This window comes from Salmo trutta, chromosome 17 (genome assembly GCF_901001165.1).
Source record: "Salmo trutta chromosome 17, fSalTru1.1, whole genome shotgun sequence".
NCBI classification, from domain to species: Eukaryota; Metazoa; Chordata; class Actinopteri; order Salmoniformes; family Salmonidae; genus Salmo; species Salmo trutta.
In genome coordinates, this window is record NC_042973.1 from 40,577,820 (window position 1) to 40,603,314 (window position 25,495).

At 43.9% G+C, this 25,495-nt stretch overlaps 2 protein-coding genes across 2 annotated transcripts in view; both read left to right on the plus strand.

Annotated features, from left to right (window-relative positions):
• The first annotated feature begins 1,399 nt into the window (after window positions 1-1,399).
• On the plus strand, window positions 1,400-12,785 carry LOC115152194 (protein adenylyltransferase SelO-1, mitochondrial). The gene is given in 16 exon segments (XM_075074238.1): window positions 1,400-1,709; window positions 1,711-1,909; window positions 1,912-2,017; window positions 2,019-2,066; window positions 2,253-2,347; window positions 2,350-2,449; window positions 2,572-2,679; window positions 2,681-2,747; window positions 4,221-4,339; window positions 4,515-4,617; window positions 4,619-4,793; window positions 8,784-8,952; window positions 10,313-10,465; window positions 10,721-10,877; window positions 11,094-11,261; window positions 11,263-12,785. Coding segments are annotated over 16 exon segments (1,953 nt in total). The 5' UTR covers window positions 1,400-1,580; the 3' UTR covers window positions 11,320-12,785.
• A 659-nt stretch (window positions 12,786-13,444) lies between these two features.
• Window positions 13,445-25,495, plus strand: part of mapk12a (mitogen-activated protein kinase 12a) — a 32,161-nt gene continuing 20,110 nt past the window's right edge. The window contains exon 1 of the mRNA XM_029696783.1: window positions 13,445-13,671. Coding sequence (XP_029552643.1) covers window positions 13,553-13,671 — 119 coding nt within the window. The 5' untranslated portion in view covers window positions 13,445-13,552. The remainder of the gene's footprint in view (window positions 13,672-25,495) is intronic.

Consider the following 25,495-nt stretch of genomic DNA (forward strand, 5'->3'; position numbering starts at 1 on the left):
AGGCAATGCCCAACTCAAATTTGTACTGGTATTTTGAATTGCATATTTGTTTTTTCAAAGAATGCTACATGCTGGAAGATCAGTTGTGTTTTGTATTGGTTGGAGTTGGAGTTGGAAGGGTAAAATACCATGACCACCACACTTATAACATACTTAATTTAACAGAGGGCTAATGTAGGATTTTTTTAAACGATAAATATGCAGAGTAATATTGCCTCAAAGCAAGCAATGTATTTTAAATGGGGGCATTTTGTATATTTGACTGTACTTGCAATGAGGCACCTTCAACATGTATGTTGTAAAACATAAACTGCCACTTTCTGCGTGATGGTGGTAGATACTGGACATGATCAGAAAATATGCACTTTGTACGACAAGCCATCAATGAACTCTCTTTGTACGGGAACATCTGACATTTCAGACTACATGCTTCTATGACATGCATGATTTTAGTACAGCCGATTGCCAGATTGTTCCCTAATCCCTAGGAATTAATGGGGAATGTTGGGGATTATGTTCGATGGGAGCTTGGAAGGGTTGGTTGGGGTTAATGCCTTATTCTGCTATCGCCTTATTCTGCCTTGGACCTGTAGATTGCCTGCCTCTGCTGCAGCTGTGGCTTGTTCATCTCTCACTGTCCTCCATTGTTTTGTGTCTCCCTATCTCAGTCTGTTCATACTGTATGTCTGGGTCTGCTGGATAGGACCAGGTTGGGTGACACCCTCAGACAAATAGTTCTGGATTCTGTTTCCCCCAAAATGAAATGTTTATCTGATAGATATACTTTTGGGAGATAATGCCATGTTGCATTTACATATCTCAGTCATTGCCCCTTAAAATGTATTTAGAATTTGTAATTGAAATATATTGGGAAATTAGCCTACCGCTGTAGCTCAATCGATCATCTCAGCGGGTGTATTTAGGACTTCAGTTTGAGTTTACTCTGAGCCAATAAGGAAACCATTGTCAGAAAATAGTTGGGGCATTTACCACGATAACTTTATCTATGTTTCCTGACCTACTGTAGTTTCTGATGTGTATGGTGGAATAGGGGCATGCAGCGGTCCTATATCACCCGCACCATTCTGTCAGTATTGGTGTAGTTTGTTTTGTGTTTGTATGTTGACATGAGAAAACGGTGTGTATGAATGACAATCTGTATTCCCATCCTCACTCTATCATTGTAAACAAGCCAAATATTGAAGCCTACATTCTGTATTGAACTATACAACTTTTAAATAAAAATGTGTATATATATATATTTTTTCAAGTATTCAATCTATTTTTGTATTATCTCTTTGCTGCCATCCTTGGGTGCCATGACCACTGTAGTTCCGTCTTAGTTTCCGGTAGGACCAATAATAGAGTAGCACAATATTTTAGACAAATATCCGTAGTACAGTGTTGCGACAACTGACTCGGACAGCGACGTGTCTTGATATGAAATGGTGAATGACGTCTCTGGTGACTTTAAACAAACAGATATATGGCCTTTAGTTTGATGGCTGCTTTAAAACTTCGTCTGGCACAGTAATTTCCTTCGGTCTGGTATTGTCGTTAAATAGTTATCCACTGTCAGGATGGACGGCATGGGTCTGGCGGTCAGTCGTCGTTCATCGCTCGAGTGCCTCGAGTTTGACAATGTCGTACTCAAGAAACTTCCGTTGGATACATCAGAAGAGCCTGGTCCGCGAAGGGTGGAAGGAGTAAAGCCCCAGCCAGTGGTGGCTCTCCCGAGTAAAGCCCCAGCCAGTGGTCAAGCATAGGTTCGTGGCCGTCTTTAATGACGCTTTAGCTTTGCTTGGGCTGAACGCCGAGAAGGTTCTGAACGGCCCGCTTGGTCCAGAGTAACTGAGCGGCTCCAAAGTAATGCCAGGATCCGAGCCTGCCGCGTACTGCTACTGCGGTCACAGTTCGGCTCGTTCGCCGGACAGCTGAGGGACGGGGCAGCCTGCTATCTGGGTGAAGTAAAAGCTCCAGTTGACTAGAGGCCAGTGCTGCTCCGGGAGAACCCGTATCCGGTGGGAGATTCAGGTCAAGGGAGCTGGTCTGACTCCCTACTCCTGGTCGGGCAGTTTACACAGTATTGCATGATAAGCATGACTAGACAGATATATACTATTTACCTAATGAAGTCTGTTTTCTCAGTTTTTGGCCTATATATTGTTTTTTCATATGCAGTGCACATTCTAGAAGGACAGTCTATGGAATTATGAATACAAATTTTGTATAATTAATTCTGTCATTCCCAGACAAGCTGACGGCCATAAGGCGCAGCGCTCCAGCATCAGAGAGTTTCTGTGCAGCGAGGCAGTGTTCGCTCTGGGGGTGCCCACTACCAGGGCAGGGTGACATCTGACAGCAAGGTGGTACGGGAGGTGTACTACAACAGGTACCCCACCAAAGAGAGGTGCTCTGTGGTCCTCCGCATCGCACCCACCTTTATTAGGTTACTATTACATCCTATCCCTTGGCCACTGCAGTAGGTTTAAAAACAAAGTGTTGGTAGATTGATTCCCAGTTTTGACAAAATGACATGAACAATATGGAAGTGTGTGTGTGTGTGTGCAGGTTCGGGTCCTTTGAGATCTTTAAGGTGGCTGATGAAAACACAGGCTGTCAGGGCCCCAGCTACGGCCACGATGAGATCAGAGGTCAGATGATGGATTATGTCCTAGAGCTTCTACCCAGAGATCCAGCAGAACCACACAGACAGAGTGGAGAGGAATGTGCCATTTTTCAGAGAGGTAATCATGGACACTAGATTCAGTGAAGCATCAATCATTCATACGGAGTACAATAATGCTCTGATATGATTTTTGAAGGAATATGGCTATCCTTTTTGACAGTGAAACTACTTTGTGTCAAAGCAGACTGTAGGCCTACATTGGAGCTCTCTCTATCCTTTACCTTTTTGTTGTGGAGCCAAGCACACTGCTATCTATCCTCTTATCCTGTTCATCCCTGCTGTGACAGGAAGTCTTAATACAGTGAGAGTGTGACTTCCTTAGCGCACACACACTGCTATTACCGTAATTTCCGGACTATAAGCCGCAACTTTTTTCCCACGCTTTGACCGTCGCGGCTTAAACAATGACGCGGCTAATATATGGATTTTTCCTGCTTTCAAATTTTTTTATCCAAAGAAACACATTCTGTGACGTGCTCAGTTTTTTGGCGGCATGAAGCTTTCATTAGACCAATGAAATTGCCGAACGGGTTAAGGTCAAACATCTTTTTTGTTTACTGTTTAGATTAAATCGAGCGCTCTCAAACTTCCCATCATTCTGATTACGGTAGTCATTTTGTCACCCTGATTCCTGGGGGTATAACAAAGTATTTGCAGCCACTCGACATCAGTGTAAATCGTGCATTTAAGGTGGCGCTCCGTGTTCAGCGGGAGGCTTGGATGACAAGTGGGGAGAAATCCTTCACTAAAACGGGCCGCATGCAAAGAGCAACTTATGGTCAAGTCTGCCAGTGGGTCCTGACAGCGTGGAGCATTGTCAAAAAATCCACTATCGTCAACGGGTTTCGAAAGGCTGGACTGCTGCATGTTGAAGAGGGCTCAGTGGGGGATTTGCCTCCGGATGAAAGTGACGAGAGCGACAATGAAAACGATCCAATATCGAATGAAGCAATTCTGAGGCTATTCAACTCCGACACCGAAGGAGAGGACTTCAGTGGTTTCAGTGCACAGGAGGAGGAAGATGGTGACCAATGACTTTCTTGGTAGGCTACTGTTTACTGCTAATTTTGTATTTTTTGTTACGTTAAAGCCTATTTATTTTTGTTACAAGCCATGTTTCGTTAAAGCCTGTAAAGTTCATTTGTTTCAATGTACCTGTAGGCACCTGCGGCTTATAGACATGTGAGGCTTATTTATGTTCAAAATAATATATATTTTTTAATTCAGTGGGTGCGGCTTATATTCAGGTGCGCTTAATAGTCTGGAAATTACGGTAATTCATTGTCTTCTTTAATGCTAAATGGTATTAACAAAGTAGTAACATGTAAGATGCTATTGTTTAGCGATTAACTATGCATTGTTATGCACATTCACATCCCTCATGAAGATGATCAAAAGCACAGCATACGATCCTCAAATATTTTTGCCTAACCCAGCGCCTACGCATGATATGACTGAAACCAGTAGACCCAAATCAACTCTTCTCGTCCAGTCTGACCCTTCTCTCTATGCGTCCATGTCTTGGTGGTAGGTGATGCTGCGTACTGTTTCACTGGTGGCCCAGTGGCAATGTGTGGACTTCTGCCATGGAGTCCTCAACACAGACATGAGCATCCTGGGGCTCACACTAGACTACGGCTTCATGGACAGGTACAGTAATTTACAGTACCTGACATACTGTCTACAGTAATTTACAGTACCTGACATACTGTCTACAGTAATTTACAGTACCTAACATACTGTCTACAATATCATCTTAGAGCCACATGATTTCAACAAGGATCTGGCTTCACGCTGTCTATTTCCTCCTCTTGCTTGTCTGCAGGTTTGATCCTGACTTCATCTGCAATGCCTCAGACAACTCAGGCTGCTACACTTATCAGGGCCAGCCGGCTATCTGCCGGTGGAACCTGGCTCGCCTGTCCGATGGCCTTGGACCCAGAGCTGCCCCCAGGCCGAGCAGAGGCTGTCCTGGACGAGTACCTGCCCCTCTACAACACCTTCTACCTGGGCAACATGAGGAGGAAGCTGGGCCTGCTGAAGAAGGAAAGGTCAGAGGATGAGATGTTGATCACTGAGCTCCTGCAGACCATGCACAAAACAGGTAGGGAGAGAGACTCACTACATACTCAAATCAAATTTGTCACATACGGTGTTTAGCAGATGTTATTGCCGGTGTAGCAAAATGCTTGTGTTTCTAGCTCTAACAGTGCAGTAATATCTAACAAGTAATATCTAACAATTTCACAACAAAACACATCTAAAGGAATGGAATTAATATATAAATATAGGATAGAATACAGTATATACAGTGGCAAGAAAAAGTATGTGAACCCTTTGGAATTACCTGGATTTCTGCACAAATTGGTCATTAAATTTGATCTGATCTTCTAAGTCACAACAATAGACAAACACAGTCTGCTTAAACTAATAACACACAAACAATTATACGTTTCCATGTATTTATTGAACACACCGTGTAAACATTCACAGTGCAGGGTGGAAAAAGTATGTGAACCCTTGGATTTAATAACTGGTTGACTCTCCTTTGGCAGCAATAACCTCAATGTCTTCTGTAGTTGCGGATCAGACCTGCACAACGGTCGGGAGGAGTTTTGGACCATTCCTCTTTACAAAATATTTCAGTTCAGCAATATTCTTTGGATGTCTGGTGTGAACCACTCTCGAGGTCATGCCACAGCATCTCAATCGGGTTGAGGTCAGGATTCTGACTGGGCCACTCCAGAAGGAGTATTTTCTTCTGTGGAAGCCATTCTGTTGTTGATTTACTACTGTGTTTTGGGTCGTTGTCCTGTTGCATCACCCAACTTCTGTTGAGCTTTAATTGACGGACAGATAGCCTTACATTCTCCTTCTTGATAAACACGGGAATTCATTTTTCCATTGATGATGGCAAGTTGTCCAGGCACTGAGGCAGCAAAGCAGCCCAAACCATGATGCTCCCTCCACCATACTTTACAGTTGGGATGAGGTTTTGATGTTGGTGTGCTGTGCATTTTTTTTTCTCCAGACAGTGTTGTGTGTTCCTTCCAAACAACTCAACTTTAATCTTTCCACGGAATATTTTGACAGTAGCGCTGTGGAACATCCAGGTGCTCTTTTGCCAACTTCAGACATGCAGCAATGTTTTTTTTGGACAGCAGTGGTTTCTTCCGTGGTGTCCTCCCATGAACACCATTCTTGTTTAGTGTTTTGCATATCGTAGACTCGTCAACAGAGATGTTAGCATGTTCCAGAGATTTCTGTAAGTATTTAGCTGACACTCAAGGATTATTCTTAACCTCATTGAGCATTCTGCGCTGTGCTCTTGCAGTCATCTTTGCATGACGGACACTGCTAGGGAGAGTAGCAACAGTGCTGAACTTTCTCAATTTATAGACAATTTGTCTTACTGTGGACTGATGAACATCAAGGCTTTTAGAGATACTTTTGTAACCCTTTCCAGCTTTATGCAAGTCAACAATTCTTAATCTTAGGTCTTCTGAGATATCTCTCGTTTGAGGCATGGTTCACATCCGGAAATGCTTCATGTGAATAGCAAACTCACATTGAGTTTTTTTATATTGCAGGGCAGCTCTAACCAACATCTCCAATCTCGTCTCATTGATTGGACTCCAGGTTAGCTGACCCCTGACTCCAATTAGCTTTTGGAGAAGTCATTAGCCTAGGGGTTCACATGCGCTTGCCATCCTACACTGGGAATGTTTAAATTATGTATTCAAAATAGACAAGACAAATACAATTTGTTATTAGTTTAAGCACACTGTGTCTGTCTATTGTTGTGACTTAGAGGAAGATCAGATAAATTTTTTTGACCAATTTATGTAGAAATCTAGTTAATGGGCAGCAGGTGGTTAGAGCGTTGGGCTAGTAACCGAATGTTTGCTAGCTCGAATCCCCGAGCTGACAAGGTAAAAATCTGTCGTTCTGGCCCTGAACAAGGCAGTTAACCCACTGTTCCTAGGCCGTCATTGTAAATAAGAATTTGTTCTTAACTGACTTGCCTAGTTAAATAAAGGTAAAAAAAAATTAAATTCAGTGTTTTTCTTGCAACTGTACGTATGAGATGAGTAATGCAAAATATGTAAACATTATTAAAGTGACTAGTGTTCCATTATTAAAAGTGGCCAGTGATTAGAGGCTGCTGCCCTATATAAAGACTTAATGTGCTAGTGATGGCTATTTAAGTCTGATGGCCTTGAGATAGAAGCTGTTTTTCAGTGTCTTGGTCCCAGCTTTGATGCACCTGTACTGACCTTGCCTTCTGGATGATAGCAGGGTGAACAGGCAGTGGCTCGGGTGGTTGTCCTTGATGATATTTTTGGCCTTCCTGTGACATTGTGTGCTGTAGGTGTCCTGGAGGGCAGGTAGTTTGCCCCCGGTGATGCGTTGGGCAGAACGCACTACGCTCTGGAGAGCCCTGCGGTTGCGGGTGGTGCAGTTGCCGTACCAGGTGATGATCCAGCCCGACAGATGCTCACAATTGTGCATCTGTAAAAGTTTGAGGGTGTTAGAGGCCAAGCCAAATTTCTTCAGCCTCCTGAGGTTGAAGAGGTGCTGTTGTGCAGCCTTCACCACACTGTCTGTGTGGGTGGACCATTTCAGTTTGTCAGTGATGTGTACGCTGAGGAAATTGAAGCTTTCCACCTTCTCCACTGCGGTCCTGTCGATGTGGATAGGGGGGTGCTCCGTTTGCGGTTTCCTGAAGTCCACGATCAGCTCCTTTGTTTTGTAGATGTTGGGTGAGAGGTTATTTTTCCTGATACCACACTCCCAGGGCTCACACCTACTCCCTGTAGGCTGTCACATTGTTGGTAATCAGGCCTACTATTGTTGTCATCTGTAAACTTGATGATTGAGTTGGAGGCGTGCATGGCCATGCAGTCATGGGAGAACAGGGAGTACAGGAGGGGGCTGAGCACGCACCCTTGTGGGTCCCCTGTGTTGAGGATCAGCGAAGTGGAGGTGTTGTTTCCAACCTTCACCACCTAGGGGTGTCCAGGACCCAGTTGCACAGGGTGGGGTTCAGACCCTGGGACCTCGAGCTTAATGATGAGCTTGGAGGGTACTATGGTGTTAAATGCTGAGCTATAGTCAATGAACAGCATTCTTATGTAACCGATGTGAAATGGCTAGTTAGTTAGCGGTGGTGCGCGCTAATAGCGTTTCAATCGGTGACGTCACTCTCTCTGAGACTTGAAGTAGGGTTTCCCCTTGCGTTGCAAGGGCCGTGGCTCTTGTGGCGCGATGGGTAACGATGCTTCGGTGGGTGTCAGTTGTTGATGCGTGCAAGGGTCCCTGGTTCGAGCCTGGGTTTGGGCGAAGAGAGGGACGGAACCTACACTGTTACACTTACATAGGTATTCCTCTTGTCCAGATGGGATAGGGCAGTGCAATGATGATTGCATCGTCTGTGGATCTATTGGGGCGGTAAGCAAATTGAAGTGGGTCTAGGGTGTCAGGTAAGGTGGAGGTGATATGATCCTTGACTAGTCTCTCAAAGCACTTCATGATGACAGAAGTGAGGGCTACAGGGCAAAAGTCATTTAGTTCAATTACCTTTCTTGGGTACAAGAACAAAGGTGAACATCTTGAAGCATGTGGGGACAACAGACTGGGATAGGGAGAGATTGAATATGTCCGTAAACACTCCTGTCAGCTGGTCTGCGCATGCTCTGAGGACGCGGCTAGGGATGCCGTCTGGGCCGGCAGCCTTGTGAGGGTTAACATGCTTAAATGTCTTACTCACGTCGGCCACGGAGAAGGAGAGCCCACAGTCCTTGCTAGCGGGCTTCGTCGGTGGCACTGTTATCCTCAAAGCAGGTGAGAAAGTGTTTTAGCTTGTCCGGAAGCAAAACGTCATTGTACATAACAAAGCTAAGGGGAATGAGGAGGGACAAAGAGAACTGAGGGATGTGCCGCAGTACACTCAACACAGATGCATAAAAAGGAGACTCACAGTAACACCATTCACATGAAATACATGTAGCCAATAGAAGACAGCTTTGACACTACACTATGACTAAGCATGACTGCTTTAATCTCTGATCATTCCCTTCCTTCCCCATTGTAGGTAAAGACTTCACTAACACGTTTCGCTGTCTGAGCCAGATTCCCTTCCCCACTTCGGGCGACGGGGAGGCAGAGGAAGGAGTCATCAAAATGGCCACAGACCTCTTCCTGAAGCAGTGTGCCTCTCTGTAGGAGCTCAAGGCTGCCAACAAGCCCAGCATGGACACACAGTGAGAATAGATTGACATGAGCAGTAAGAACACAGTTAATGGTTTGTTTGAAGCTGACTTGAAGATAGAGTAGAGGGACATTCTCATTGTAGACAAACTATTTGGTCAATAATACAGTAGTGGGAATTAGGGGTGTGAACGTTAAAATGAAATTGGGATCCTTAACGTTAAGAAAACCTGCTCCAGAGCGGTTAAGGATTTTTCATTGAGGATCTCTGTACTTTGCGCCGTTCATCTTTCCCTCAATCCTGACTAATCTCCTAGTCCCTGCCACTGAAAAACATCCCCACAGCATGATGCTGCCCCTACCATGCTTCACTGTAGGGATGGTGCCAGGTTTCCTACAGACGTGACGCTTGACATTCAGACCGAAGAGTTCAATCTTGGTTTCATAAGGCCAGAGAATCTTGTTTCTCATGGTCTGAGTCCTTGAGGTGCCTTTTTGGCAAATTCCAAGCAGGCTGTCGTGCCTTTTACTGAGGAGTGGCTTTAGTCTGGCGACTTTACCATAAAGGCCTGATTGGTGGTGCTGCAGAGATGGTTGTCATTCTGGAAGGTTCTCCCATCTCCACAGAGGAACTCTGTCAGAGTGACTGTCGGGTTATTGGTCACCTCCCTGACCAAGGCCCTTCTCCCCTGATTGCTCAGTTTGGCCAGGCGGCATGCACTAGGAAGAGTCTTGGTGGTTCCAAACTTCTTCCATTTAAGAATGATGGAGGCCACTGTGTTCTTGGGAACATTCAATGCTACAGACATTTTTGTTGGTACCCTACCCCAGATCTGTGCCTCGACACATCTGTCTCGGAGTTCTATGGACAATTCCTTTGACCTCACGGCTTGGTTTTTGTTCTGACATGCACTGTCAACTGTTGGACCTTATATAGACAGGTGTGTGCCTTTCCAAATCATGTCCAATCAATTGAATTTACCACAGGTGGACTCAATCAAGTTATAGAAACATCTCAAGGATGATCAATGGAAACAGGATGCACAGGAGCTCAATTTCGAGTCTCATAGCAAAGGGTCTGAATACTTATGTAAATAGGATATTTGTTTGGTATTTTTTAATAATTTTGCAAAAGAATTTTAACAACCTGTTTCACTGTCATTATGGGGGTATTGTGTGTAGATTGATGTTTTTTATTTATTTAATCCATTTTAGAATTAGTCTAAAGTAACAAAATGTGGAAAAAGTCAGGGTCTGAATACTTTCCAAATGCATTGTATCTCTTTACTCTCTGCCTCTTCCTTCTCTTTTTTTCATCTCTTTTTCCTTCCTCTCTGCTTCTCCCTTCTAAAATAATGTTTTGCAATCAAATTTTTATTGACTTTTGCGTTAAGATCACCACTCTTTGTTCAGTGAGTTGACCATGCTACTGCATTTGGCCCAGAGCAACCCGTCCCTGTTCCAGATGGCTTCGGAACGGAGGACGGTGGCCATGAAGCTGGGTTGGCCGAAGGAGCTGCTGGAGGTCGAGGCCAAGCACAGAGAGAACTGGGTCACCTCATACAGGTCAGAAATAAGTAATGTAGTCTTAATTACATACTTACCTCTTTCTCATACTCAGTGTTTGACACTAGGCGACTTACTCACCCCTCCACCTCCAGTGGCATATAACAATCCCTAGCACTCACCTGCTCTAGAAATATAGCTTGAGGAATTTAAGGCATGGAAAAGAGCAGGTTGGTCTAGTGTTTGCACTAGAGGTGTTTTTAGCCAGAGATATTTTTGTCTGAGTCATCCAGCTCTGTGTTGTGACTGGTGCAGTAAGTGTCTGGCTGGCGAGGTTCAGGGCCAAAGGGATGTCCAGGCACTGCAGGAGGAGAGGGTGAAAGTGATGAATGGCACCAACCCACAATACGTCCTCAAGAACTACATCGCTCAGAATGCAATAGAGGCAGCCGAGAATGGAGACTTCTCTGAGGTCAGGCTCTGATCCATGTTTTCTTCATTATTCTGTAATAGGGACCAAACGTTCAATACCGCTTCCCTCTTGACTTTCATTTGTGTTATTCCAAGCAATGACGTCACCATTACAGAAGCATTCTCACAATGAAAAAAAACATGCTTTCTTTCCTTTAACTTGCTTCTCTGGATTTCCATCTCATAGTTTGATCTTTCTCCCATCTCTGTGCCATAGGTCCAGCGGCTCTTGAAGGTTCTGGAGAAGCCTTTCTCTACCCAGCCGGGTCTGGAGCAACCGAGTTGTCTGGCCCAAGGGGTGGTGGAGGAGCAGGGAGAGATGGAGCAGCAGGGGGCAGAAGCGTTAGCATCCCGAATGTGTGTTCCCCATGACAGCACATTCCCAAGTTTGGGCCAATGAAATCTGTGTCACCTGATCTTCCCTTCTGATCACCCTTCCCTGACAGTCTACCCACCCATATGTACAATAGAGACTGTCACTGTCTTTTCTTCCTTTGTTTACCTATACCTCTCTCCTCATACTCTCTCTTTACTTGGGTGAGTAATGGCACGGAAAGTACATTTTAATGAGCTAAGATGCTCCGATGTTAACCACTCAGCCTATAGATATGCAAGGTAAGGACATTTTAAGAGTTTTGGCACATTTCACAAAGTACAACCCTAGAAATCTGAAATGACACTCTTTTTTTTGATCCAAGTGACAATTACATTTATGGAAATATCATGTGTTCAGTTGATTTGTAGTCTTTATACAGATGTCTCTGTAGATCTGTGTAGCCTATTGGCTGTTTGGTTATGAATGACATCCCAGACGTCCAGTCCTACAATGACCCGTCTGAGTCCGAGAGACTAGGAGTATCACCTCTATGTACCAAATAATGTGTGAAAGGGAATGTACATGATTTACATATCATCTGAATTTTACAGATGAAGTCACATAATGTGACTCATTGAGCCACGAAGGACTTCACACACAAGTATAACATAAATGTCAACATTGTAAATGTCATAGCAACTGTAACACTGACCATTTGGTGCTTAATTGCACAAATACTACTACACCACATTGCATCGTGTAGGTCATGATGACATCCTATGTATTGCATACATTTTCCAGGAAGCTTCAAAACTGCCATTGTCAACTAAATATATGCCAAGGAAATCATGGGTAATGGTTTTGTTTGTTAATTTCTTGGGATAAATTGTTTTTTATGAATTGATATGGAAATGATATGTCATGATGCTGAAGAAATGGCTTTTATAGGGTGTTCCTTGGTAACTTTAATTTCTTTTAAACGTTAATATTGTGGCCCAAAGTTGAGCTATTTGTAACTTAAATGTAATGGACTGTTCAATATTCTGTTTTTGTAAGTTGGAAGGTTTTACTTGTGGCAATTTTTGTGAAGGAAAAAGGAAAACAATATGCACTACTCAAATGGCTTCTCTTGGGCTGCAGGTAAATTCTCTGAGGTACATATGAATCAAACTCATAAATGAACATTTCAACCATTGTGACCACCACCATATATCTTTGCCATTACCCCCTTCAAAACATGTCATACCATGAGGAATAGAGGGACCTCTGTCAGGTGACGGATGAGCAATAAGTCCGTTCATATTGATGCATAAAAAGACATTGCTTATAATAGAATAGACTATCCTAAAGTATAACCTGTGGTGTTTTTATTTATTGATTATTACATTGCTTATAATAGAATAGACTATCCTAAAGTATAACCTGTGGTGTTTTTATTTATTGATTATTACATTGCTTATAATATAATAGACTATCCTAAAGTATAACCTGTGGTGTTTTTATTTATTGATTATTAATGTACATATGAAATGTATTATCTTCTGAGAGCTTCCTCTATATGTGAATCGTAGTTGGTAAACTTATACAAAAATATGTTGGCTGTTGTCTTTTTCTGTTTTTTGTGTGCACACCAATGCGTAGACCTAAACATGCACAACAGTATAGCCTTCGTTGACATTACATTCCAGCCTGTCTCTTCATGCCTGGTAACCTTTCATCTGAAGGATTAATGTTGCTCATGTTAAACAGTAAATACAAGAGCCCACCAAACCTACCTGGAATGTCTGTACTCCTGGTGCCTCCTTAATGCACAGGTCCCAGCAAGCCCTGAACACAGTGGGTACTCTACATCTCAACACGCCCAAGGCAGAAAGCCACATAGGGAGCAGCAGCAACAACAAGCAGGCGTGTAACAATTCATCTTACACACAGTCATACTTGTATTCGATCCTTGTTGTATACCATTGATATTCTTATCTTCCCGGTGATCTAATAAATGGAATTGATTAGGGTGCTTTCTTGACAATCTATTCTACTCTGCAGAGTTATTTATCGAAATAGAACTCATACAAAACTAATCAGCACTTGTATTGTGCACCCAGCATGGGTCTACATATGCATGTCCCTTTTTAGTTAGTGGCTGTCTTGTCACACTACACTTCATGAGACTCGGGAGTGGCTGTGCTGTGGTTGACCCCAGGCGGCATCTTATAGCTGCGCAAGCTGCGCGGTCGACGCGCTGCGCATTCGGTGACGAGAATGAATTCAAGAACGCATAGGTAGGACAATGGGTGTGTAAACGAAACTGGGGAATCACTTCTTGGAACACGTACTAGACTTGTTAAATCGGGTCAAATAAGATGTCGAGCCGGACCAGACCTGGCTACTGTCGCCAGGACGTGAACAAAACCACCTGGGAGGTACCGGAGCGGTACAGGGATCTAAAACAGGTGGGGACAGGAGCGTACGGTACAGTCTGGTAAGTGTCGTGGCAACTGGGGTGGGAAGAGATGTCAGGCTAACGTTACATGCTTTGTTGCACTTTGACATAGCTTGGTGCAGGGCTCTCCAACCCTGTTCCTGGAGAGCTACAGTCCTGTTGTTTTTCACTCCAACCCTAATCTAGCGCACCTGATTTACTGAATGTTTAGTTTTTCGCAGAAAAAAAGAACAAAACGAGAGAAAAGCTAAAGCTTCTCTCGAGGTTCACACAAAAGAGGGCCACTTCCTTATTTAAGGGACACGTTTAATTTCTATCATATCAACCCATTTTGAAGTTTCACAGCCTTTGGATTTCTGACTAACCTCCCTGGTCTTTGCAATAGACCTACACATGTAATGTATGTCTGTAGAATGACAATCTCTATGATACAGCCCAAATAAAGCGTATATTATTATTACATACTTCAAAAGTGTACATAATCAAAAACGATCAGAAACAGATGTGCTTTAAATCATTTGCTCATTGCCGTTGTACTCTAGACACAATACCTTTGTGTGGCTCACAGCATGAGGTCGTTACATTGTTGTTATCAATGATTAACTCTGTGGGCGTATACAGAGTTGTGTTGGCTGGCTGAATGGTTTTTGCAATTCGGGATCCTTGGGACGCCCCATTGAAGTTTACATTTCAAATTGTAAGGGTAAAATGCGCTGCATGGTAATTCCGACGTCTGCATTTTACGGTGATATGGCCTCTGCAGAAGTCAGGGCATTCACATTTGCGCTTCTCCGAGCAGCACAGAGCTATTGTGAAGAAGGTTGTCATGGAGGTGAGTTTGTGTTTTTACACTCCCGCCCTCACCTACATCAACCAATCATGTTATTGCGGAGCTATACTATGGCGCGAGATACCTGCCAAATGGTTGAACATACGTATCGTTGGGATCGTAAGAAAAGCCATGCGTGACACAAACGTTTTAAAAAATATATTTTTATATTTATTTATTCTCTCAACATCTTGCCAAAGCATGTTTTGTAGGAGAGGTTAATATGAATTTTAAATAATTTGACACGATTTATATGAATCGGGTCATGAACATATGGACTTTGAAATTAACAAGAGAGAGGTTAAACAGAGGCTAAATCCTATAGGCTCTTCCCGCCATTGCGACACTGCTGCCCAGTTATTTTAAAATTGTATTTAATCTTTATTTAACCAGGTAGGCCAGTTGAGAAAGGAGGAATAGGCTTTGGGGGTGACCAGTGAAATATACCTGCTGGAGCACGTGCTATGGGTGGGTGCTACTATGGAGACCAGTGAACTGAGATAAGGCGGGGCTTTACCTTATAGATGACCTGGAGCCAGTGGGTTTGGTGACTAATATGAAGTGAGGGCCAGCCAACGAGAGCATACAGGTCGCAATGGTGGGTAGTATATGGGGCTTTGGTGACAAAACATATGGCACTGTGATATACTGCATCCAATTTGCTGAGTCGAGTATTGGAGGCTATTTTATAAATGACATCGCCGAAGTCAAGGATCAGAAGGATTGTCAGTTTTATTAGGGTATGTTTGGCAGCATGAGTGAAGGAGGCTTTGTTGCGAAATAGGAAGCCAATTCTAGATTTAATTTTGGATTGGAGATGCTTATTAATGTGAGTCTGGAAGGAGAGTTTATAGTCTAACCAGACACCTAGGTATTTGTAATTGTCCACATATTCTAAATCAGAACCGTCCAGAGTAGTGATACTAAACAGGTGGGCGGGTGCGAGCAGCGATCGGTTGAAGAGCATGCATTTAGTTTTACTTGCATTTAAGAGCAGTTGGAGGCCACAGAAGGAGAGTTGTATGGCATTGAATCTCGTCTGGAGGTTAGTTCGCACAGTGTCCAAAGAAGGGCCAGAATAGTGTCGTCTGTGTAGAGGTGGATCAGAGAATGACCAGCAGCAAGAGCAACATCATTGATGTATACAGAGAAAAGACTCGGCCCGAGAATTGAACCCTGTGGCACCTACCATAGAGCCTGCTAGAGGTCCAGACAACAGGCCCTCCGATTTGACACACTGAATTCTGTCTGAGAAGTAGTTGGTGAACCAGACGACACAGTCATTTGAGAAATCAAGGCTGTTGAGTCTGCCGAGAAGAATGTGGTGATTGACAGAGTCGAAAACCTTGGCCAGGGAGATGAATACGGCTGCACAGTATTGTCTTTTATTGATGGCGGTTATGATATAATTTAGGACCTTGAGCGTGGCTGAGGTGCACCCATGACCAGCTCGGAAACCAGATTGCATAGCGGAGAAGGTACGGTGGGATTCGAAATGGTCGGTGATCTGTTTGTTAACTTGGCTTTTGAAGACCTTAAAAAGGCAGGGTAGGATAGATATAGGTCTATAACAGTTTGGGTCTAGAGTGTCTCCCCCTTTAAAGAGGGGGATGACCGCGGCAGCTTTCCAGTCTTTGGGGATCTCAGACGATACGAAAGAGAGATTGAACAGGCTAGTAATAGGGGTTGCAACAATTTTGGCAGATAATTTTAGTAAGAGAGGGTCCAGATTGTCTATCCGAGCTGATTTGTAGGGGTCCAGATTTTTCAACTCTTTCAGAACATCAGTTATCTGGATTTGGGTGAAGGAGAAATCGGGGAGGTTTGGGCAAGTTGCTGTGGGGGGTGCAGGGCTGTTGACCAGGGTAGGGGTAGCCTGGTGGAAAGCATGGCCAGCCATAGAAAAATGCTTATTGAAATTCTCAATTATCGTGGATTTATCGGTGGTGACAGTGTTTTCTAGCCTCAGTGGGCAGCTGGGAGGAGGTGCTCTAATTCTCCATGGACTACAATGTCCCAGAACTTTTTGGAGTTTGTGCTACAGGATGCAAATTTCTGTTTGAAAAAGCTAGCCTTTGCTTTCCTAACTGCCTGTGTTTATTGGTTCCTGACTTCCCTGAAAGTTGCATATCGCAGGGGCTATTCGATGCTAATGCAGTATGCCACGTTTTTGTGCTGGTCAAGGGCAATCAGGTCTGGAGTGAACCAAGGGCTATATCTGTTCCTGGTTCTACATTTATTGAATGGGGCATGCTTATTTAAGATGGTGAGGAAGGAACTTTTAAAGAATAACCAGGCATCCTCTACTGACGGAATGAGGTCAATATCCTTCCCGGATACCCAGGCCAGGTCGATTAGAAAGGCCTGCAAGCTGAAATGTTTTAGGGAGCATTTGACAGTGATGAGGGGTGGTCGTTTGACCGCAGATCCATTACGGACACAGTCAATGAGGCAGTGATCGCTGAGATCCTGCTTGAAGACAGCAGTATTTAGAGGGCAGGTTGGTCAGGATGATATCTATGACGGTGCCCGTGTTTACAGATTTGAGGTTGTACCTGGTAGGTTCATTGATAATTTGTGTGAGATTGAGGGCGTCTAGCTTAAATTGTAGGACGGCCGGGGTGTTAAGCATGTCCCAGTTTAGGTCACCTAACAGTACGAGCTCTGAAGATAGATGGGGGCCAATCAATTCACATATGGTGTCCAGGGCACAGCTGGGGGCAGAGGGTGGCCTATAACAAGCAGCAACGGTGAGAGACTTGTTTCTGGGAAGGTGGATTTTTAGAAGTAGAAGCTCGAATTGTTTGGGCACAGACCTGGATAGTATGACAGAACTCTGCAGGCTGTCTCTACAGTAGATTGCAACTCCGCCCCCTTTGGCAGTTCTATCTTGTCGGAAAATGTTATAGTTAGGGATGGAAATTCCAGGATTTTTGGTGGCCTTCCTATGCCAGGATTCAGACACGGCTAGGACATCCGGGTTGGCAGAGTGTGCTAAAGCAGTGAGTAAAACAAACTTAGGGAGGAGGCTTCTAATGTTAACATGCATGGAAAACCAAGGCTTTTACGGTTACAGAAGTCAACAAATGAGAGCACCTGGGGAATGGGAGTGGAGCTAGGCGCTGCAGGGCCTGGATTAACCTCTACATCCCCAGAGGAGGAATAGGATAAGGGTACGGCTAAAGGCTATAAGAGCTGGTCGTCTAGTGCGTTGGGAGCAGAGAGTAAAAGCAACAGGTTTCTGGGCGCGGAAGAATAGATTCAAGGCATAATGTACAGGCAAGGGTATGGTAGGATGTGAATACAGTGGAGGTCAACCTAGGCATTGAGTGACGATGAGAGAGGTTTTGTCTCTAGAGTCGTCATTTAGAGCAGGTGAGGTCACCGCATGTGTGGGAGGTGAAACAAAAGGGCTAGCTAAGGCATATTGAGCAGGGATGGAGTCTATACAGTGAAATAAGACAATCTCTAACCAAAACAGCAATGGACAATACATATTGACATTAGTGAGAGGCATGCGTAGCCGAGTGATCATAGGGACCAGTGGGAGGCTAGGCAAGCTGGAGACACGGCGATTCAGACAGCTAGCGGGCCGGGACTAGCAGAAGGGCCTTTGGGGGGACGTTGCGATGGAAGTAGTCTGTTGTAGCACCCTCGGACGGTTACGTCGGCAGACCAGTTGTGTTGGATTGGCAGGGCTCCGTGTAGGCAGTAAAAGGGTCAAGGCCAATTGGAAAAATGGGTATTGTAGCCCAAGAAATTGGCTGATGGTCCTCTTTAGCTAACAGTCCGATATGCTCTAGACAGCTAGCGGGCCGTGGCTAGCAGGCTAGCGGATGGGCCTTCAGGGGACATCGCGCGGAGGAGCCTGTTGACACCCCTCGGGCGGATTACATCGGTAGACCAGTCGTGGTGGAATCGGTGGGGCTCCGTGTCGGCAGTAAAAGGGGTCCAGACCAATTGGCAAAATATGTATTGTAGCCCAAGGAGTGGCTGATTGACCTCTTCAGCTACCCGGGAGATGGGCCTAGCACGAGGCTAGTTCCAGGCTCACTGGTGCTTGCTTCGGGGCAGAGATGTTAGCCGGGGGGTAGCCACTCGGATAGCAGCTAACTAGCTGCGATGATCCAGGTGAAAAGGTTCAGAGCTTGCGGTAGGAAACCGGAGATGTGGAGAAAGAGCAGTCCGGTATGCTCTGGGTTGAAACGCGCTGTGCAGACTGGCAGACTAACTGACTATTAGCTAGTAGCTAGTTAGCTGGCTTTTTTCTGTTGTGGGTTCCGGTTCTAAAGTATAGAAAATAGCAGATCCATACCACATTGGGTGAGGCGGGTTGCAGGAGAGTATGTTGAAACTGAGGTTAGAAATATTAAAAAAATATATACAAAATATATACGAAGGGAAAAAAAAGATATATACACCTCACACGACAAGATGAAGACAAAGACGTCTGAACTGCTGCGCCATCTTGGAAGAATGTTGAAGAACTTGTGATCACCATGCAGCACCATTCGCCTTCGGAAAAGCACCCCTCAGCCTCAGAAGATGCCCTTCTGGAGGCATGCAGCCATAGAGTCAATTTGACTACTAGCCAAGTAAAGTGCAGAGCATGTATGGTGCGTGCAACTCATCATTCCAACATATTTGAACATTTAATTCATTCTTCATTCAGTTCAGTCAGTCAGTATGTCATCCATTCAGTAATTTGTCTGAGTTGCAATAGGAACTAAATCAAAGAGAATAGAACAGTCTTATCCATTTGTTTTTTTAAATACATGTGTGTATTCAAAACTATCGAAATTCTCTAAAGTTCTTTAGCCTATCACTTCAAGTCGATGTTTAGTTTAGGCATATCCAAATAAAAAGTAGGCCTTCAACTTGGAGGCATTGCAATTCAGGCTATTATTTTGGGTACTGGTGTCTTGCAGAATAATTTTAGAACTCTGTTTGTGTTTTATAACTGTTTTTATTACAGGGCTCCCCTTAACAAGAGACCTTACCTCACAGGCCTCTAATTATAGCCTCCTAATAGATTTTTAACAAAATAGTTGAAGAAGCACATGCAGTGGCTGATAGGGAAACAGATCTGGCAATAACAATAGGCCATGGATAGTTTTGACCATTTGGGGCCCCTTGGCTATTTCACTCAGGACAGGTTATAGCCAATACTTAATCAATATTTTGTTGTCTCATTTATTGATATGGATATAGCCTCTGCGTGATGGGGTTGTGCAATGCAAATGGCCTACACACAGAGTGGAATTCACTAATACAACAGTCAAAATGCCTAATATAAGGCCTACAGTCCGTGCTCCCATATACTGGAAAAAGTGTGATTCATTAGGTTACATGATCACCACAGTAGGTTATAAAAATGAATTATGTAATTATATGGCTATTAAATAAGACACAACAGCATGACATATTTAGATAACAGAATAAGCCTTGCCTAAAACATTAATATTTTCTATTTTGCCGCTCAGGCAGTTATGCTAGACAAGGCTCATCTGTGTCTTTATCATTCTCAGACAAGTCATTTGATGAAGGTCCAAGCCTATACTACGTCATCTACTGGTATAACGTTATTTAATGCAGTTCTAAAACAAGCTCAAGACTTTTATTTTGGAAATGAAACCGGAAGCTGCAAAGCATCTCTAACGTCTGGGCTAGAGTTGCTTGATTGACTAGCTAACTTCGACTAGCTACGTTCGGTTTGTTCTTTGCAGATGCCACATAAGTATAAAAAAAGATATGTATCCGAGTAAAGGGAGACTTAAAATAACAATTGAACATGTAAATGTTAATTCATAGTCATAACATAGGGTTTGTAAGTTTACAGATCTAATTTAACGTTTACATTTAATGTTTCACGCATGGCTTTTCCAAACAATTTCGGTATGGATTTTCTTACAATCCCAATGATACATATATTCAACCTTTTGGCAGCTATCTCGCTCCATACTATATGGAGCCCTCCCCATTGTTACCACATTTCAGAGGCGCACGGCGATGTGGTACGGAACTCAATTTGTCGTTTGCACGTCTCCAGGGGATTTGCAATTGTGTCACACCATCCATAAGGCGCGTCCGACCACATTTTCAGATCAAGCATAAATTGTCTCTTAGTGTAGGGTATGGACGTCCCAAGGATCCCGGATAGTACTAACTCTGGGTGAATGCCAATTTGTAACACATGATCAACTCAGTGTTCCAAAGGTTGCGTTTACACAGGCAATTCTGATATTTTTATTATTTGGACCAATGACGTCAGATATTTTTCAGATCTGATCTGATTGGTCAAAGACAAATTAGTAAAGAAGATATCCATCCTCTTTCCTACTTTTGAAAAAGGTCAAAGTTAATCGAGGAGAGGCGGGGAGGAGAAGGAAAGTGGACAAAAATGTGCTTGTATGAAATGAGACCTTTTTAAAGTAATTTGGTGTCATGATTCTGAAAGGTTAGATAGCTATCAAAAATGACAAGCTACTATGTGGGGAATTGTAGGTGGCTTGTTTCAGCTCATTGTATCATGTTATTGATACCATAACTGAGAGGTTGCACTTTTCTTGCACATATCTTACACAGTCTAGTGCATTTTAGAGTTGAAGAAAACCAACTGCAGATACACATGCTTGTTTTTGTGCATCAGAAAAGACTAAATAAAATTTAGAATCAGTTTGACAGGTGACAGACATATTATTTTACTATTAACATGCAGTGGGGAGAATTCTATTGTCCCAGTCAGGAGCCCAGGCTTTTGTCATTGATGGTAGAGTTCTCATCTCTGGACTGCGCAAGGTTTGGATTGCATTCTGCTAAGGCACTTGTCTCTCTCTACATCGGTCAGCTACATTGGTGACCAGGGTGGGATCCTTTCGATACACTTATGGGGTATTGGTACACAAATGCTCCTAGAGAGAAGGGGGAATACTGAAGCATGCATTGATGACAGTTCTACAGTCTCCATCAGAGGCCCAGGCTTTTTGCATAGATGGTAAAGCTCTCATTTCTGGACTGTAACATTGTAAGATTGTGCCATCCATGGGACTTGATATACATTGATTGGTAGGTTACACTATATTTAGATACTTAAAATACTGCCTGATACACCTTTGCTATTTGTCTCCGTACTCAATAAATGGTGAGTACGTTTATTGTTCTTTATTCAAATGTATAAGCATGTTAAAGGACAAAAATAGTACAAAATACAACAAATGTAAGTACCTGATGATAGACACAAGGAAGCACATTAGATGTGTAGGACAACAGCATGTTGATGGCTGTAGATTTGTGATTCGTCTGTTAGCATGGAAATAACTGTAAATTAGCAGGGAACTAATGCGACCATTACAATTAGAGCATGCTAACTCACTCTTACAGCAATAACATACACAAGCACATCCCAGATTGCCCCCAGGTACCACACACACATATATATGATCCAAGATGGCGTAGCAGTCAGACGTGTGTTTGTCTTGTCCCATCTTGTCCCATGTAAATAGTCGGTCTCATCATTTTTTCGTATATATTTTTATCTCACTTTCCACCTATGATCTAAATATACTTTACTGCAACCCGCCTCACCCAATGTGGTACGGATCTGCTATTTTTATACGTTATAACTGGAACCTCCATCAGATACTAGCTAGTAGTCACTGTTAGCCACGGCTAGCGGTCTTCACCTTTAGCTCGGTCAATACCTGCCAGTCTGCACAGCGCGATATCGGACTGCTTTTCTCCACCACATCACTGTATTCCTGCTGCAAGCTCTGGGCCATTACACCGGATCATCGCAGCTAGCTGGCTGCAATCGAGTGGCTACAACGCCTCTGTCCCGATGCAAGCACCAGTTAGACTTGAGCTAGCCTCGAGCTAGGCCCATCTCCCGGCTAGCCAAAGAGGTATGCCTGCTAATTCGTGGGCTACAATACCTCTTTTGACAATTGGCCTGGACCCTTTATTGCCGACACGGAGCCCCGCCGATCCATCACGACTGGTCTGCCAACGTAATCGTCTGTGGTTTCAACAGGCTTTTCCGTTGCGTTGTCACCGAAGACCCATCTGCTTGCGCCGGCCCGCTAGCTTTCTGAACACCTTGCCTCCCGCTCACCTAGCATAGTAGCGACTACCGAACAGCTCCTGGACTAACCTACTTCTGCTCATTGGACCCTATGATCACTCGGCCACACATGCCTCTCTCTAATGTCAATATGCCTTGTCTTCTGCTGTTTCGGTTAGGTATCGTTTTATTTCACTGTAGAGTCCCTTGTCCAGCTCAACATGCCGCAGATAGCTCTTTTGTCACACATCCCACACATGGGGAGACCTCACCTGGCGCCTCCAGAGATGCAAGCTCTCTCATCGTCACTCAATGCCTAGGTTTATCCCCACTGTATTCACATCCTACCATACCCTTGTCTGTACATTATGCCCGGAATCTATCCAACCACGCCCAGAAATCTGCTCCTTTTACTCTCTGTTCCCAATGCACTAGACGACCAGCTCTTATAGCCTTTAGCCGTACCCTTATCCTACTCCTGCTCTGTTCCTCTGGTGATGTAGAGGTTAACCCTGGCCCTGTAGCCCCCAGCATCACACCTATTCCCCAGGCGCTCTCATTTGTTGACTTGTGTAACCGTAAAAACCTTGGTTTCATGCATGTTAACATCAGAAGCCTCCTCCCTAAATTTGTTTTATTCACTGCTTTAGCACACTCCGCCAACCCTGATATCCGAGCCATGTCTGAATCCTGGCTTCGGAAGGCCACCAAAAATCCTGAAATTTCCATTCCCAACTACAACATGTTCCATCAATATAGAATTGCCAAAGGGGGTGGAGTTGCCATCTACTGCATAGATAGCCTGCAGAGTATTGTCATACTATCCAGGTCTGTGCCCAAACAATTCGAGCTTCTAATCTGGATCCCTACAAATCAGCTGGACTAGACAATCTGGACCCTCTCTTTCTAAAATTATCTGCCAAAATTGTTGCAACCCTTAATACTAGCCAGTTCAACCTCTCTTTCGTATTGTCTGAGATCCCTAAAGATTGGAAAGCTGCCTCGGTCATCCCCCTCTTCAAAGGGGGAGACACTCTAGACCCAAACTGTTACAGACCTATATCCATCCTGCCCTGCCTTTCTAAAGTCTTCGAAAGCTAAGTTAACAAACAGATCACCGACCATTTCAAATCCCACCGTACCTTCTCCACTATGCAATCTGGTTTCCGAGCTGGTCATGGGTGCACCTCAGCCACGCTCAAGGTCCTAAACGATATCATTACCGCCATAGATAAAAGACAGTACTGTGCAGCCGTTTTCATTGACCTGGCCAAGGCTTTCGACTCTGTCAATCACCACATTCTTATCGGCAGACTCAACAGCCTTGGTTTCTCAAATGACTGCCTCGCCTGGTTCACCAACTACTTCTCAGATAGAGTTCAGTGTATAAAATCGGAGGGCCTGTTGTCCGGACCTCTGGCAGTCTCTATGGGGGTGCCACAGGATTCAATTCTCGGGCCTACTCTTTTCTCTGTATATATATCAATGATATCGCTCTTGCTGCTGGTCATTTTCTGATCCACCTCTACGCAGACAACACCATTCTGTATACATCTGGCCCTTCCTTGGACACTGTGTTAACAAACCTCCAAACGAGCTTCAATGCCATACAATACTCCTTCCGTGGCCTCCAACTGCTCTTAAATGCTAGTAAAACTAAATGCATGCTCTTCAACCAATTCCTGCCCGCACCTGCCCGCCCGCCTAGCATCACTACTCTGGACGGTTCTGACTTAGAATATGTGGACAACAACAAATACCTAGGTGTCTGGTTAGACTGTAAACTCTCCTTCCAGACTCACATTAAGCATCTCCAATCCAAAATTAAATCTAGAATCGGCTTCCTATTTAGCAACAAAGCCTCCTTCACTCATGGTGCCAAACACACCCTCGTAAAACTGACAATCCTACTGATCCTTGACTTCGGCGATGTCATTTACAAAATAGCCTCCAACACTCTACTCAGCAAATTGGATGTAGTCTATCACAGTGCCATCCGTTTTGTCACCAAAGCCCCATATACTACCCACCACTGCGACCTGTATGCTCTCGTTGGCTGGCCGTCGCTACATATTCGTTGCCAAACCCACTGGCTCCAGGTCATCTATAAGTCTTTGCTAGGTAAATCCCTGCCTTATCTCAGCTCACTGGTCTCCATAGTAACACCCACCCGTAGCACACGCTCCAGCAGGTATATTTCACTGGTCATCCCGAAAGCCAACACCTCTTTGGCCGCCCTTCCTTCCTGTTCTCTGCTGCCAATGACTGGAACGAATTGCAAAAATCACTGAAGCTTACCAATCACTGTACCTGTACACAGCTCATATGTAAATAGCACACCCAACTACCTCATCCCCATATTGTTATTTATTTATTTTGGCTCTTTTGCACCCAAGTATCTCTACTTGCACATCATCTCCTGCACATCCATCACTCCAGTGTTGAATTGCTAAATTGTAATTATTTTGCCACTATGGCCTATTTATAGCCTAACCTCCCTAACCTTACTACATTTGCACACACTGTATATAGATTTTTCTATTGTGTTTTTGACTGTACGTTTGTTTATCCCATGTGTAACTCTGTGTCGCAGTGCTTTTCTTTATCTTGGCCAGGTCGCAGTTGTAAATGAGAACTTGTTCTCAACTGGCCTACCTGGTTAAATAAAGGTGAAATAAAAAATAAAAAATGAAAAAATATATATATGTGTGTACAGTGCATTCGGAAAGTATTCAGACCCCTTGACTTTTTCCACATTTTGTTACGTTACAGCCTTATTCTAAAATGGGTTAAAAAAATATATACCCTCAGCAATCTATACACAATACCCAATAATAATAAAGCGAAAACAGGTTTTTAGAAATACCTTATTTACATAAGTATTCAGACCCTTTGCTATGAGACTCGAAATTGAGCTCAGGTCCATTCTGTTTCCATTGATCATCCTTGAGCTGTTTCTACAACTTGATTGGAGT